At 48.4% G+C, this 13,704-nt stretch overlaps 1 protein-coding gene across 1 annotated transcript in view; it reads left to right on the forward strand.

Annotated features, from left to right (window-relative positions):
• The window catches only part of XYLT1 (xylosyltransferase 1), a 349,644-nt gene that overhangs the window by 179,252 nt on the left and 156,688 nt on the right, over nt 1-13,704 (forward strand). The window contains exon 4 of the mRNA XM_040266531.1: nt 10,332-10,842. Coding sequence (XP_040122465.1) covers nt 10,332-10,842 — 511 coding nt within the window. The remainder of the gene's footprint in view (nt 1-10,331; nt 10,843-13,704) is intronic.

The raw sequence follows: 13,704 nt of genomic DNA on the forward strand, positions 1-13,704 counted from the left end.
AGTTACTTTCCTGGAAAATTCAGTTCTACTGAAATCACTCAAAAGTACTCTGTCATATGTAAATTTGTATGAGGTTCCTGACCTGCATAATTAAAAACTAGCTGTTCGCCCACATGACATGTAGAGACATTGAGAAGTCCTGCAGGATGTGGGATAGTTCTTCAGTGCTTTGGAAATATGCTTGCTAGGGATCTGGTGTCCCCCATAGCTCTCTGCCAGGAACATCCCACAGTCATTGTGGCAACCCAAATGGCAAACTGTTTTCAGAACACCCCTCGAGGGGCAGTCTCACGTCTATGGAAAACCCTGGAATAAAAGGATTCCTTAAGGACTCTTGAGATCTTTGAGGCAAGGCTCTGAAGTTGAGTTACTTGAGAATCCTGGGTCCTTGGTTTCGAGCATGCTCACAATGTGCAGTGGGTGAGGGGACCTGCGCCACATTGGACAAGAGCATGATGATCTTTAGAGCAGCCGCTCCTTCTCAATACTACCAGCCACTGCTCAGTCCCAGACGGGCATTACATGCAGAATCCCAGCCCACTGCTGCCAGGCCTCCTGGTGCTTCAGGAGGGGTGGAAATCCAAATTTTAAGATGGAATCTCTAGACCTTGAAATGTTGGCTGGGACTATAAACCGAGACATGAGTACCCCGTACGAAGCAAACCAACCCCTTGATACAACCATGAAGTCCCAGTTATGACCTCTGGTTTAAATCGGGGGGGCTTCCCTGGTGGCTCAGTGGTAAAGAATCCACCTGCCATTATAGGAAACACAGGTTCGATCCCTGGGTCAGGAAGATCCCTTGGAGAAGGAAATGGCCACCCACTCCAGTATTCTTGCCTGGAGAATCCCATGGACAGAGGAGCCTGGCAGGCTACATAGTCCATGGGGTTGCAAGGAGATGAACACAACTTAGCCACTAAACAATAACAACTTAAATCAGGGATGTGCCAGCAGCTTGGGGTCCAGCCACTTGCTTGCATGAATGTCCCCTCTCCTCAGGGTGACCCCATTTCCAGCAGGGGAGTCTAACCCTCCTCCCCTGCCCCTTGCAGGTGCACTTTCTCCCCACCTCCTCCAGCATGCCTTTCCTTAGTTAACTTGGGCCCTTTCTGCGGCCATCTCTTTCTCCCTGGCCTAGCTCTTCTGTTCTGTCCACTTGGACGGGTCACTTGGGGCTGTTGCTGCCACATGGGAGCAGGGCTTGAGCCCCTGAGGCTGCAACAGGGGTCTCTGGAGCACATGCCTGTGGAGCCGGGCTTCTCCACCAGGGGTGATTTTTGGCCCCGAGGGTATGTCTGGCAATGTCTAGAGACATTTTTGGTTTTCACAGGAGTGTTACTGTCGTCTAATAGGGAGAGATCACAGGTGCTGCTAAACACTCTAGAATGCACGGGACAGCCTCCACAAAGAGACATGGCTTGCCCCCAGATGTCCCTAACGTCACAGTTGAGAAAGTCTGTCTTGGAGAAACCCAGAAGGCTTTATTACTGAAGCTAGACTGGGTTGTTCATTGTGACTGTCACACCCGCCTGGTGGGGCTAAAAGGACATTGTGGGTCCAGTCTGGACTCCTGTGTGTACACAGCAATACAGAGTTGAGGTCCAGGCCATGTGGCCTTGGGCAGTGTCAGGGATAAACAAGGCCGTAAGGACAGATTTCAACGGGTGAGATCTTGTTGCATGGGGAATGGATCCAGTGTGAACTGAACGCCACTGAGACTTGTACAGAGAGACTGGTCTCTTAAAGGGAGCATGAGGGCGTAGTGAGGGGGTAAGCAGGGCTTGAGCAGAGTCAGGGCAGTGAGAAGGGACAGAAAGCAGGAAGAGGGTGGGGAGCCCTGTCCCCATGAAACTCATCTAGGTTTGCCGGCTGGCGCTTCTCCAAGCTAGTCCTCTCCCTTGCCTAGGGGCTGGGAGGGATGCTGGGGCCCTGTCTTAGGGGGTTAGCTGGAGCAAACTCGATTCTGTGGGCAGCCTTCTGTTTTCTCAGGCAGGTGCCAGAAGGGGACTAGAATCACCCAAGGGCTGTGTCCTTGAGCTGTCAGAAACGATGTTAGTGTCTGCTCTAGTCTTTACAAGCCAAGGTTGAGGCCATGTTGAGAAGGGGCTCAGAGGGGCTTGGCTAGAGTTTGGTCAAAGGGAGCATCTTTGCCAGCAAGTCAGTCTTCCTCCCAGAGGGTGTCCCAGGCCTTTAGGGTTCTACCTCTCTCTATAAAACTATTTATCATCACTGCATTTCCAGTTGACCTAGATTTCCACCCGTGTGTGTATTTACCATGTATGCAAGTAAAATACAAACCCACAGGCCTGCTGTATAGGGAAAAACTCAACATAAAAAGGTCCTCAACTTTTTATTTCCTCAGTGAGTAGGTATTTCGGATGATAAGTCTGTATTATGTTGGCAATTCTCAAACTTGTTGGTCCCCATGGATCCCCTTCTATTTTCAAATATTGTTTCAGACCCCCAAGAAGCTTTTCTTTATGTAGGTTATATCTATCAATTATTTGTTATATGCTGAAATTTAAACTAGGGCATTCTCAACAATGGTTATTTATTGATTTACTTAAAATAATCATAACTCATTACGTGTCTGTATAAGTAAAAACTTTTATGAAAAATACGATTGTTTTACACAACCAAAACAAATTTCGTGAGAAGAGGCATTGTTTTGCATTTTTGCAAATCTTTGTAATATCTGGCTTAATAGAAGACAGCTGGATTCTCACATTTGCTTCTGCTTTCAATCTGTTGTGATTTCACACATCATGGATCCTCTGCAAAACTCCACTGTATGCTTGTGTGAGAGGATGAGTGAATAAAGGAAAATAACATCTTCAAATTATGATGAAAGTAGTGACCTTTAAGGGTCCCCCTGGGGGTTCTCAGAGCACACTTTGTGAACCACTTCATTAGATCATCACTGTAAGCATTAATTCCAGTTTAATCCACTGTAGCTAACATTTATTCAGGTCTAGGCTTTATCCTGAGTGCTTTACATGTGTTAACTCTCTGAACTCTCATAAAAGTGCCATTAGGCAGGTACTAGTTATTATGCCCATTTTACAGAGAGGAAGACTGAGGCTCTCAATGTTAGATACTGTGCCTGGGTCACACAGTGAGCAAGTGGCAGAGGCCTGATAGACTTGATTGCACTTCACCTCCCCACCCTGCCCTTCCAAATGGCTTAAGTCTACTCACTGGGTGATGGAGCACCAGCTAAAAATGTCTACTGAGTGCTGAGTATGTATCAAGCCTCGTGCTAAATGTTCTGTTGTTAACTAGAATTAAATATGAGTGTGCCCTATTATTTAATCTCTCCCTCACCTTTGCAAAGTAGGTCTTCCGACCCCTTCTTTTATGGTAGATGAGAAGATTGAGGCCCTGAGAGGCTAAGTTCCTTTCCCCATATCTCAGAGTTAAGGGGCAGAGGCTGGATTCCAAGTCAAGCCAGTGGTACCCATGCAGTTCCCTCCCTCCTCACCCAAAGCTGCGCATCCCGTTAACATGACTAAATCTGCTAAATTACACCAGGCTTATTATTGAGGGTTTTATTAAAGCCTGGCCTGCCTGTGCCCGGCGAGGCCCCCGAGTTTCTAAGTGCTGGCCAGCCCTGCCATTCTTTGTGCATACGAATGAGTCAGCGAAGGGCCTCTGTGAGGTCTGTTTGCATTGGCAGCTGGGGTAATTGCATGTCCTAATTGGGTGCAGCTATGCACACTGCAACTGCCCTGGCACAGCCGTCCTTTTGGAAGCAGGTGCAGGCTTCTCCCCCAAGTGTCCCTCTCAATGGCCCTGGTCACCTTGGTGATGGGACTGAAGCCTCAGACACTGAGTTCACCAGCGGACAGCTACTTAGCTGGCCGTGCGTCCACATGGCGGGAAAGAAAGCTGTGAGCGGGTGGTGATGAGTGAGCGGGTGGTGATGAGTGAGCGGGTGGTGATGAGTGAGCGGGTGGGATGGGCGCCCTCACGCCTGCACGGTGCACCTGGCTGGGGCTCCCCTCTGGTACCCTCCCTGGTCCTCAGAGCTGCCGAGAGGTGGGCAGCGTCAGTGGGTGTGGCCTCTAGACCTCAACTGCCTGGGTTCCAATCCTGGCTCCTCCACTTCCTAGAGCTGGATTTAGTCCCTTAACTTCTCGGAACCTCCGTACTCCCATCCAAAACATGGGAAGAATAACAGCATTTCTTTCATAGGATCCTCGTGAGAATCAGATGAGTGAGTCGGTACAGAAGGCTTGGAAACAGAGCCTGGGGCGGAGTCAGCACTGTGCACGTATTTTCTAACAGGTGCATGTTGCGTTATCACCTTGTATGCCTCAGTCACTGTGCTTCAGCGGTTCTCAGTTATGGGGAGAGAGGTGCCAGCCGCAGCCCCTGGGATGGATGAGGAATTTGAAGATGAAATCGTCTATCCCAGGTCAAAGTGCTACTGGAGAAGGCGATCACAGGATGAAGCAGGGAGGAGACCATGCGCTTAGGAGCACCCATCTACCCCTCCATCCCTGGTCTCTTAAAATCCACCAGCTATTCCTCAAAGATTTGAAATGGCAGAACTCTGTTAGTCAATCGTATTGATTAATGGTCGATTCAGAGAATGTTCAGCAGCATCACACAGGACCTGTTATCTTATAGATGAGAAAATCTGACAATCGATAAAGCAAGACAGACCCCTGGGTCTCCTCCTTTCCTGTTTGGTGTCCTTTCTACACAAAAATAAGAGCAAATGTTTATCAATGAGTGGAGCATTCAGAACCCACCTCCACTCCAAAACAGGACTGGGGTGTGGCAGGAGGGGGGATTCAATTGATCAAGCAGATTCAATTGATCAAGCAAGGAAAAATCCGTCCTGAAGTCTGAACTATTAAGAACCAGGAAGGACAGAAGCAGACCCAGGTGTCTCCAGCACAGCAGCCTGGGTCACGTAACCCACCTCTCGAAAGCCATCTTGTGCTTGGCATATTTCTACCTGATTGAAATTGGCTCTAAACATGCCCAAGGTTGAATGGGAGTGGAGGACATTATTGCATTTAATTATTTCTCCGGAATAAAAATGGATTCTAGCAGCAGCTTAGAGGTAAGGCAACAGCAGAGCAATTAAGAGTTTTGGAGCTCGCATGTGAACATTTGAATGTGCAATCATTGTAATAAGTACATTAAAATAAAATAAGTCAAAGGGTTGCATTTACATAAATAACCCAAGGTGAGAGTGTTGGATTGCTTAAGAATAAAAGGGATGCAGCTAGTAGATCATCGTGAAGAAATAATAATCGAAAAAAAAAAAAAGAAATAATAATCGATGTCATCCAGGTGGAGACCATAATGGGTGAGACAGTGGAGGTCCAGTGTTAATTGGTGGGGAAGCTTCTTTGCTTTTTCTTCTTCCTGCTTTGCGTGTGGCAGACACACTCCAGAAGTTTTATGTACATTCATCATCACCAAACACCCATGATGTCTCATTTTCGAATCCCTGTTTTCCAGATGAGGAAACTGAGGCAGGCAGAGTTTGGATCACACTTCCAGCATCACTTTCATTTCTTGGTCAGGTTATTCCACTTCCCTGTACCCTAGTTTCCTCCCCTTCATTAGGATTCATGCTGTGGCTTCACTGGGTGCTCGAGGGGATTAGGGACACAAGGTGCATGAAGGGACAGAGTTTAAGGGGACATGGCTACTAAAGGTATGATGACTATTTCACATGTGTTTGCCTGGAAACCTCCCACAGTTGGTTGGTACAGGGAAGGGAACCTGGGCCTGGATGTCTGGATCTTGATTCTCCAGGGAGAGGAGAGAAAAACTGAGGCCCATTAGCCTCTTGGCAAGCAGGTGAAGAGTTAAGAGGAAAGTGAGTGATACTTCTCCAAGGTATAGAAGGGTTGAGGGATAAAGGAATAGAGCAAATGTAGTGTATTCGTACAACAGAATATTGTTCAGTCTAGAAAAAGAAGGAAATCCTGCCATATGTGACAACATGGATGAAATTCAAGGATGCTGGTATGAAAGAGGGATGAAAATGAAAGTTGCTCAGTCGTGTCCCCATGAACTATAGCCCACCAGGCTCCTCTGTCCATGGAATTCTCCCGGCAAGAATACTGGAGTGGGTAGCCATTCACTTCTCCAGGGGAACTTTCTGACCTAGGGATCAAACTCGGGTCTTCTGCATTGCAGGTGAATTATTTATCATCTGAGCCACCAGGGAAGCCCAGAGGATGTTAATACTGAATGAAATAAGCTGGACACAGAAAGACAAATACTGCTTGATCCACTTACATGAGAATCTAAGATAGTCAAATTCAGGACTTCCCTGGTGGTCCAGTGGTTAAGACTCTGTGCTTCCAAATCAGAGGGTGAAAATTCAATCCCTGGCTGGGGAACTGAGTAAGATCTCATATGCTACGTGGCATGACCCCCCACCAAAAAAAGAGTCTGCCTTCAACTTTAAATAAATAAATAAAACAATCAAACTCAGAGAATCAGAGAGTAGGATGGTAGTGGCCAGTGGCTGGCATAAAGTCTTGGTGGTGTAGGGTGAATGTATTCTAGAGATCTGCTGTATGGCCTTGTGTCTGTAGGTAGCAGACTGTATGGGGCACTTAAAATGTTTGCCAAGAGGGTAGATCTCCTGTTACGTGTTCTCACCACAGTAAAATAAAGTGCACAAAAAAGAAGAAAGAAAACCGCTGGGGGAAGGTGTTGGAGAACTCATCAACTGCTGTAGAAAACAGCCCTGACTCAGTGTGACTGAGATCTTAGGCTCCTGAGTGATGCCTGATTCTCACTGACTATGCCTCAGTGACTTTTCTGGAAGCTATTGAATACCTGTGAGCTCTTCATGCCAGAAGACAAAATATTTCCCTTTCCTCTTACACTCAAATCTTTTGGTTTCCCTTGACAGCTGAGTAGCACGTGGGGCCAGGGGGAAGGCCATGGGGTCACGCAGAGCTGACAGTCCCTGTTGTGTGGGTGTCTCTGAGTGGACAACCCTTATTAATCTCAAGTCTTATTAGAACTGATGGTGGCCCCTGGTCCCGATGTCACAAATTAACCAGAGGAACCAGCCGTTTTCTGATGGTCAGATTAGCTTCATTGATTACAGTGTTTCCTGTGTCTGGTGTTGCTTAAAGAAGTCCTGCCAGAAAGTAGTGGAGAATGTGAGCTTTTGAAATTTTTATGGAGGTTTTCTGTTCAGGGGATAAACTGGTGATTGTTAAGTTAACAAGGAAACAGAACAACCCAGGCACTGTACTTAGGACGTTTTTGATAAGAGTGGATACACGTGGCTGTGGGGGTTTCTGCTTACTCTCTGCCTTCTTGTTAACTTCTAGAAAATGGGCTTAGGGACAGAATTTAAACTCACATCCTTGGACAGCAAGTGTCATCAAACTGATTTTTTGGCTTTTAGGGGCAAAAAGTAATATGAAATTGGGTCTTGTATCTGAGGTCAGCTAAGAGGAAGAAAGCAGATAGTTGTCTCCTGTATTAATCAGGATGAGTTAGACCATGCTGCAGTAACAAAGATACCCAAACCTCAGGGACAGAAATCTGCAGAGGTTTATTCTGCCCATGGAGGGCTGGTGGAGTTGCAGGGCCTTCACCATCGGGAGTGTGGCTGGATGCTACCGGGGAAGAAGGGACAAGGCAACATGTGCCTGGCCCCGGTCACTTGGCTTGGCCACAGCAAGTTGCTTGGCTGCACCTCATTTGCAGGGGATGGTAAGTGCAATTGTATCACGTGCCAGGAAGGAAGAGAACTAGAATATTTGTCAAGAGCTTTATTGAAAAGCATCCTCCCATCCAGTCCATTCCAACTTAGGCTAATGTATGCAAAGACCCCATCCACTCTGTCACAGAGAAGGGACACTAAATGCTCCACCCTTGACCTTTCAACTGAACAGAAGAAGCACAAAACTACCACAAGTTTTAGAATTAGACAGGTGCAAGTTCACAGCCTTCCCTAAATGACGTCAGGCAAATCATTGAATATCCCCAAGCTTTTTTCCCCTCTTTTGTAAGATGAGGGAATGGTAGTATCTGCCTCTGTTACTTCAGAATTTACTTCTGAAGGTTAAATGATTTACCACATGGACGGGCTTAGCACACTGCCTGGCACCTGATAACATGCCCAAGTGGGTGAAAGCAACAAGCAAGCCTTGGCGCCTCTTTCTGTAAAATAGTGAGGGGGTACCCCTTAGGGGGTGATTTTCAGCATGCAGTAAGTAATACCTGTGAATCAGCGGCATATGGTGACTGGCTCACAGGGACAGCTCAGAGAATTCATCTGAGAGGCTGCTTGGGATTTTTCAAGGGTCTCTGGACAGACAGAAAGAAAAGAGGAATAGCAGTGAGGTTTGATTAGGTTTCAACAACAGAGGCATGGCCCCTACTTGAGGGGGATTTCTTACAAGACGCACATGGGAGGTAAGAAAAGCCAGAAATAGGTGTTAGAACCGGAAGTTCCCCTTTATGGACCAGCATGTAAGGTCGGCTCCCATGGATGACCAGCAGCTTCTCTGTGACAGAACACAGACTGCACTGTCTCTCAGCGTTTCCTTGTTTCAGGCTTCTATCCATTGCCTCCAGCCGCTGCCACCCTGGCGCTATGTGGCTCCTCCTTACTGTCCTCTCCCTCTTCTGTGACTTCCTGACACCTGATGGCCACTGGCCAGCCTAGAGGCGGCTCTTTGGAGATGACATACCTGTCCCAGATCCGTTTAGCTGGGTGAGAGTGGATGGGAGGGGAATCAGGCTGCCGTGCTTAAGGGGACAGAGTGAGGGGGGTCAGAAGGGCTCTGCAGCTCCCTGGAAGTGGCTGGTGGATCTGATGGCCCAGGGCAGAAGTCAGCCACCTATCTGGTTTGAATCCCAGCTTCATGACCAACCGCCTGGGTTACCTTGATGGGTCACACTGATGCCAGTGCAGTACCTGCAAAATGAGAATAAAAGTAACATCAACTTACAGAATGGGCATGAGGTATCTTAGTGTTGCTTTCATTCCTATGGACTTTGAAATTGGTGTTTGATGCTAGGGGAGATGAAACAAAGGTAAGAAGTGGGTAGACACATTCCTGGACCAAATGGGGACATTGGAGACAAGGACAAGCAAACCAAGCCCAGAGAAGGGGAACCTTCTAAACTCACAGTCCTGGAGGACGGGGGTCAGCAGTGTTTTTTTAAAGGGCCAGATAGAAGTATTTTAAGCTTTGCAGGCCAGATAGATAGTCTCTATGGCAACCACTCACCTCTGCTGTTGTAGCAGGAAAGTGAGCATCGACAACCCATAAATGAATAGGTATGGCTGTGTTTCAATAAAACTTTATTTACAAAAACAAATGGCATGGAGGATTTGGCTCAGGGCAGGCAATAGCTTGCAGGATTGCTAAAGGAGGAGATGCACTTAGTGTCCGCTGCACGGCAGCCCCTCCTGGGCACCAGCACTGCCTCCACAGCTCTGTTCCTCCAACGCCCTCCTTGAGAACCTTCAATGGTCACATTTAGGAAAATGAATGAGGATGTCTGCCCTCAGGATTGCTACTCATTGCCAGTGTGTTACTATAGCAGTGGACTTAAAGAGTCAATTCGCCTCAATTCTCCATGGCCTCTGTGTCCCCTCTGACTGACTAGCTTTGGCCCAGTGGATTCTTGCCTTTTCTCTTGACTCACCCCGTCCCAGATGACTTAATCAGTTCTGCTCCAGCTACAAGCATCAAGAGTCAAAGCGCAAACACAAAACTGTCACCAAGTCTTGGGTTCATTGTAAGGATTGTCCTATAAAGGACACATTCCTGCTGAGATAGCTGGTGATGTCTCCCCTCCAGAATTAACTATGGCGTGGTCTCATTTCTCTTATGGGCATAGATCTAGGAGCATGTCTTAAAGGCAATGGAAAGTAAATACTATCCTACCAGTGTTTTCTTCCCCTTATAGCTTTATTATGGCTTTGCTAGCCATTAACCATCACAGCGCTCTCTGCTGGAATTTAAACAGGAAATTCAAACCAAACTGTCTCGATTCCAGTGGCAGAAACACTCAAGGAGACTTACATGAAAAGGGAGTGTGGTTAATAACAAGCATTGAGGATCATAGTCCGAGCACGTTAGAGGTTGCAAAAGTTTTATTTTCTAGTTGGAACGTCTTGTATTTCCAGGTTGAGAAACGGAGTTCAAAGAGAAAGATCTAACATGAAGTCTAAGGTGAAGCTCATAGCAAAGGCAGGGCGTGTGACCCCAGGGCTCAAACCTCCAAACCTACGAGCCCTATCCTCCAGAGCTCACCTGCTTAGCCTGACGGCTCAGTCAAGATTCTCTTCTGTGTTTTTTCTCTGTCTTCTTTAGGAGGGCTACTTCTCTCACCGGCCGAAAGAGAAAGTGCGAACAGACAGCAACAATGAGAACTCAGTGCCCAAGGATTTTGAGAACATAGACAACAGCAACTTTGCACCCAGAACTCAAAAGCAGAAGCACCAGCCCGAGCTGACGAAGAAGCCCCCGAGAGGACAGAAGGAGCTTCTGAAGAGGAAGCGGGAGCAGGAGGAGAAAGGGCGGGGGCGTCCATCCCCGGGGAAAGGTCCCAACGAGGTGCTGCCTCCCGGCGAGAGGGTCGCGGTGAACGGTAGCCGCGGCAGAGACGCCCCCCGACCGCCCCACACCCGCAAGAGCGGGGGCAGCTCCCCCGAGGCCAAGCCCGACCAGCCCCTCAGGTGTGACATCTCGGGCAAGGAGGCCATCTCGGCGCTGTCCCGCTCCAAGTCCAAGCACTGCCGCCAGGAGATCGGAGAGACCTACTGCCGCCACAGGCTCGGGCTGCTGATGCCCGAAAGGGTGACTCGGCTCTGCCCGCTCGAAGGTAAGCCCCAGCCCTGCTCTGCTCACGTCCGCAGACCTTCTCGGAGCGACTGCCCTATTTTTTTCAAACGCCAAGTCAAGACACAAGATCATTTGATTTGGACCTTCCTGTGAATTCCAAAATCTTGCGTGGGAAGTTTCCCCAAATCAAATTACCTTTTGTTGCAGCGTTAACCAGTTGCCTTTATGACAAAGGATAGAATGCAGTGCAATCAGGGCTAATGTGGAAGGTGTAGGTGGCGATGGTATTGGTATGGATTGTTTTCTCTCTCAGCAGAATATGGGGATTAAAATTGACATGAATATTACTGTAATTGAATAGGATCTGAAAGGATCTGTAGGTTGCATTGACATTGGGGCTCTGAAAAAAACATCCTCCATCTACAATTTCTTCCTTCCGTGTTGCCTTCCCCTTCTGCCCCGCCACCCACCACCAGCCTCCCTCCTGCCCCACACTGGGCCCCCTTCTCCTTGCTGATGACCTCTGATGATAAATCAGACCTCTCACTGCCATGCTGTATGAGATCGGAGCTCTAAGAGTGATGTTCATAAGTGCAGGGGAGGGTCCTCAGAAACCGGGGGCCTGGGGGATGGCTCTGCACAGGTGAAGTATTACAGTGTGTGCATCTTTGCATCTCACCTCTCACCACTGACATGTGTTCCTTGCTGGCTCATTTCACCTTTTCCAGTGCCTGCAGAAGGGGAGTAATAACAGGTACTGAGCGCTCGCGGTGTCCTAGGCACAGCACAGGCAATTTGCATTCAATCAGCTCGTCTCATCTGTGGCCCAGTGAAGTTGGCACTGTCGTCAGGAGCATGTCATTTTTCACTTGAGTGACATAAAATAACTTCCCCCAGGTCTTGTAGGAGGCCTCACAAGCCTACAGGTGGAGACATCCTGAGATAGAGATCCCACCATCCTGGGTGAGGTCATATTTTCTCAAGATCAAAACAAATAAATAAATAAATAAATACATGTTATGGCAGAAAGTGTCAAACCCACCTTGGAGAAGGGAGACCCTTCATGTTCCCACCTTCCGGCTACAGGTAACTCGTGGGAGTCAGTGCTCTTTCACCCACATCCACACGCCTGCCCCGCCTCCCGCGGCCACACACACAAGCTCACTGCAGGTCAACAGATATTCTTTTTCTTATAGAAGACCTTACATCCCAAATAGTTTGTGAATTAGTCTGCTCCATGGCTTTCTCCATGCAGACGGCGTCCCAAAGACTTCTCTAAAAAGAAGAAAGCGCTGATATCACTCGGAGCAAACAGAGAGCGATGCATTGGAAATGGAGCGATGTGTGTTCTAGTTCAAGTTTTCCCAGGAACTCACAGGGAAAGTGCCTTCGGCTCTTTGGTTCCAGCTTCCTTATCTGTTCAGGGAGCACCCTGCATTAAGTACTCGAAGGGTCTTCCAACTCAGCCCTCTCTGGGGGTCCACTCTCAATTTGCTCTTGGTCATCCCTCGTTCTCATTGGCCACAGTCAATGCCAGGGGTACCCCGCTGTCCCTCACTAAGCGACCAAGGGTTCCAAATATTAATACCTCCTTGTTGCTTCTAAATTCAAATACCAACAAATGCTCATCGTGTGGCGGACACATGGGGAGACCTGAGTGGGGCAGGGGTCCATGAGTGGAAGAGAAGCAGGCCCACGAGGTGCTGGGTCCGTCTTGGTGTCCAGACAGAAGGTCAGATTCTCAGGAAAGCTGACTGCAGAGCTGGGCTGGGTGGCAGGGTAGGAGCAGAGGGCTCTTGGCTCCCCCAGCGTCAGAGGATTTGGAGGCCAGACAGGTAGATGCCCGATGTCTCATCAATCCTGCATCCCTCTTGATGCAGGAGGTGCGAGGTGAGAACGGTTCCCAAGGAAAAGAGGACTGGGTCACCTCTAGAGAAATCTTGATTCTGTCTCTCCACTGGACAGATAAGAAACAAGGCCCAGAGAGGAGGAGGCTTATGGTCAAGGTCACCCAGAGGCTGAACTTGAGCTGAAATTCAGCTCCTCATCCCTCACACGTGCTTCTCTGTTGACCCTCGCTCACAGGATGGAGGGTATGGATCAGGTCGGGGGTGGCCATGTGGGTGAGTGGGTAGAGAGGCCTGGAAGGGTCCATGGCAAACCCTTCATGGGGCCCCCTCTGGGCAGGGTGCAGTGGAAACAGCTTCAACCCTTACCTCAAATTCATCTGTATTTTAAAGTATTCAGATGGAAATGTGTGTCTCCACTATACTCTGCAATAGAAAGGTTTAAAAAGAAAAGGTTCATGTCTCCCTTGCACAGGGACTCTTGTCTAAGCGGTCCCGGGGTTCCCATTATGTTGTTGACTTGGCAGATAGTGGTACAGATGTTTAAACTGATAAGCGGAGATGTTTCCAAAATCTTTCCCTTACCTAGCACGTGGCCTGGCAGAGGCCTGAGCTGCCTGTCTTTCCTTGAGAATAGCAGGGGGCACTCATGGGGTACCAAGGGTTGTCACACTTTTTCTATAAAGGGGCAGAGAGTAAATATTTGAGGCTTCATAGGCCTTGCAGTCTCCATCACAACGCCTCAACTCTGCTGTTGTATCACAAAAGCAGCCAGGACGGTATATACACAAGTGCACTTGGTTATTCTGAAAAAAACTCAATTTATGAAAGGCTGTGGGTAGGACATGGCCCTTGGGGCCATAGTTTGCTGATCCCTGCCAGGTACCAAGTCCGTGTAGTAGTACCTCCAACACTTGCCTTCCACCCCATTGAACCCTCATACCAGCCCTGTGAGGTCGGTCTCTTTATCAACCCATTTAATGGATGAGGAAATGGAGGCTCAAAGAGGTTTAGTCCATGGGCAGAGGTGTACAACCAGCAGGCGGTGGGGCTGG

Source organism: Oryx dammah, unplaced genomic scaffold, assembly GCF_014754425.2.
Source record: "Oryx dammah isolate SB20612 unplaced genomic scaffold, SCBI_Odam_1.1 HiC_scaffold_2, whole genome shotgun sequence".
Lineage (NCBI taxonomy): Eukaryota > Metazoa > Chordata > Mammalia > Artiodactyla > Bovidae > Oryx > Oryx dammah.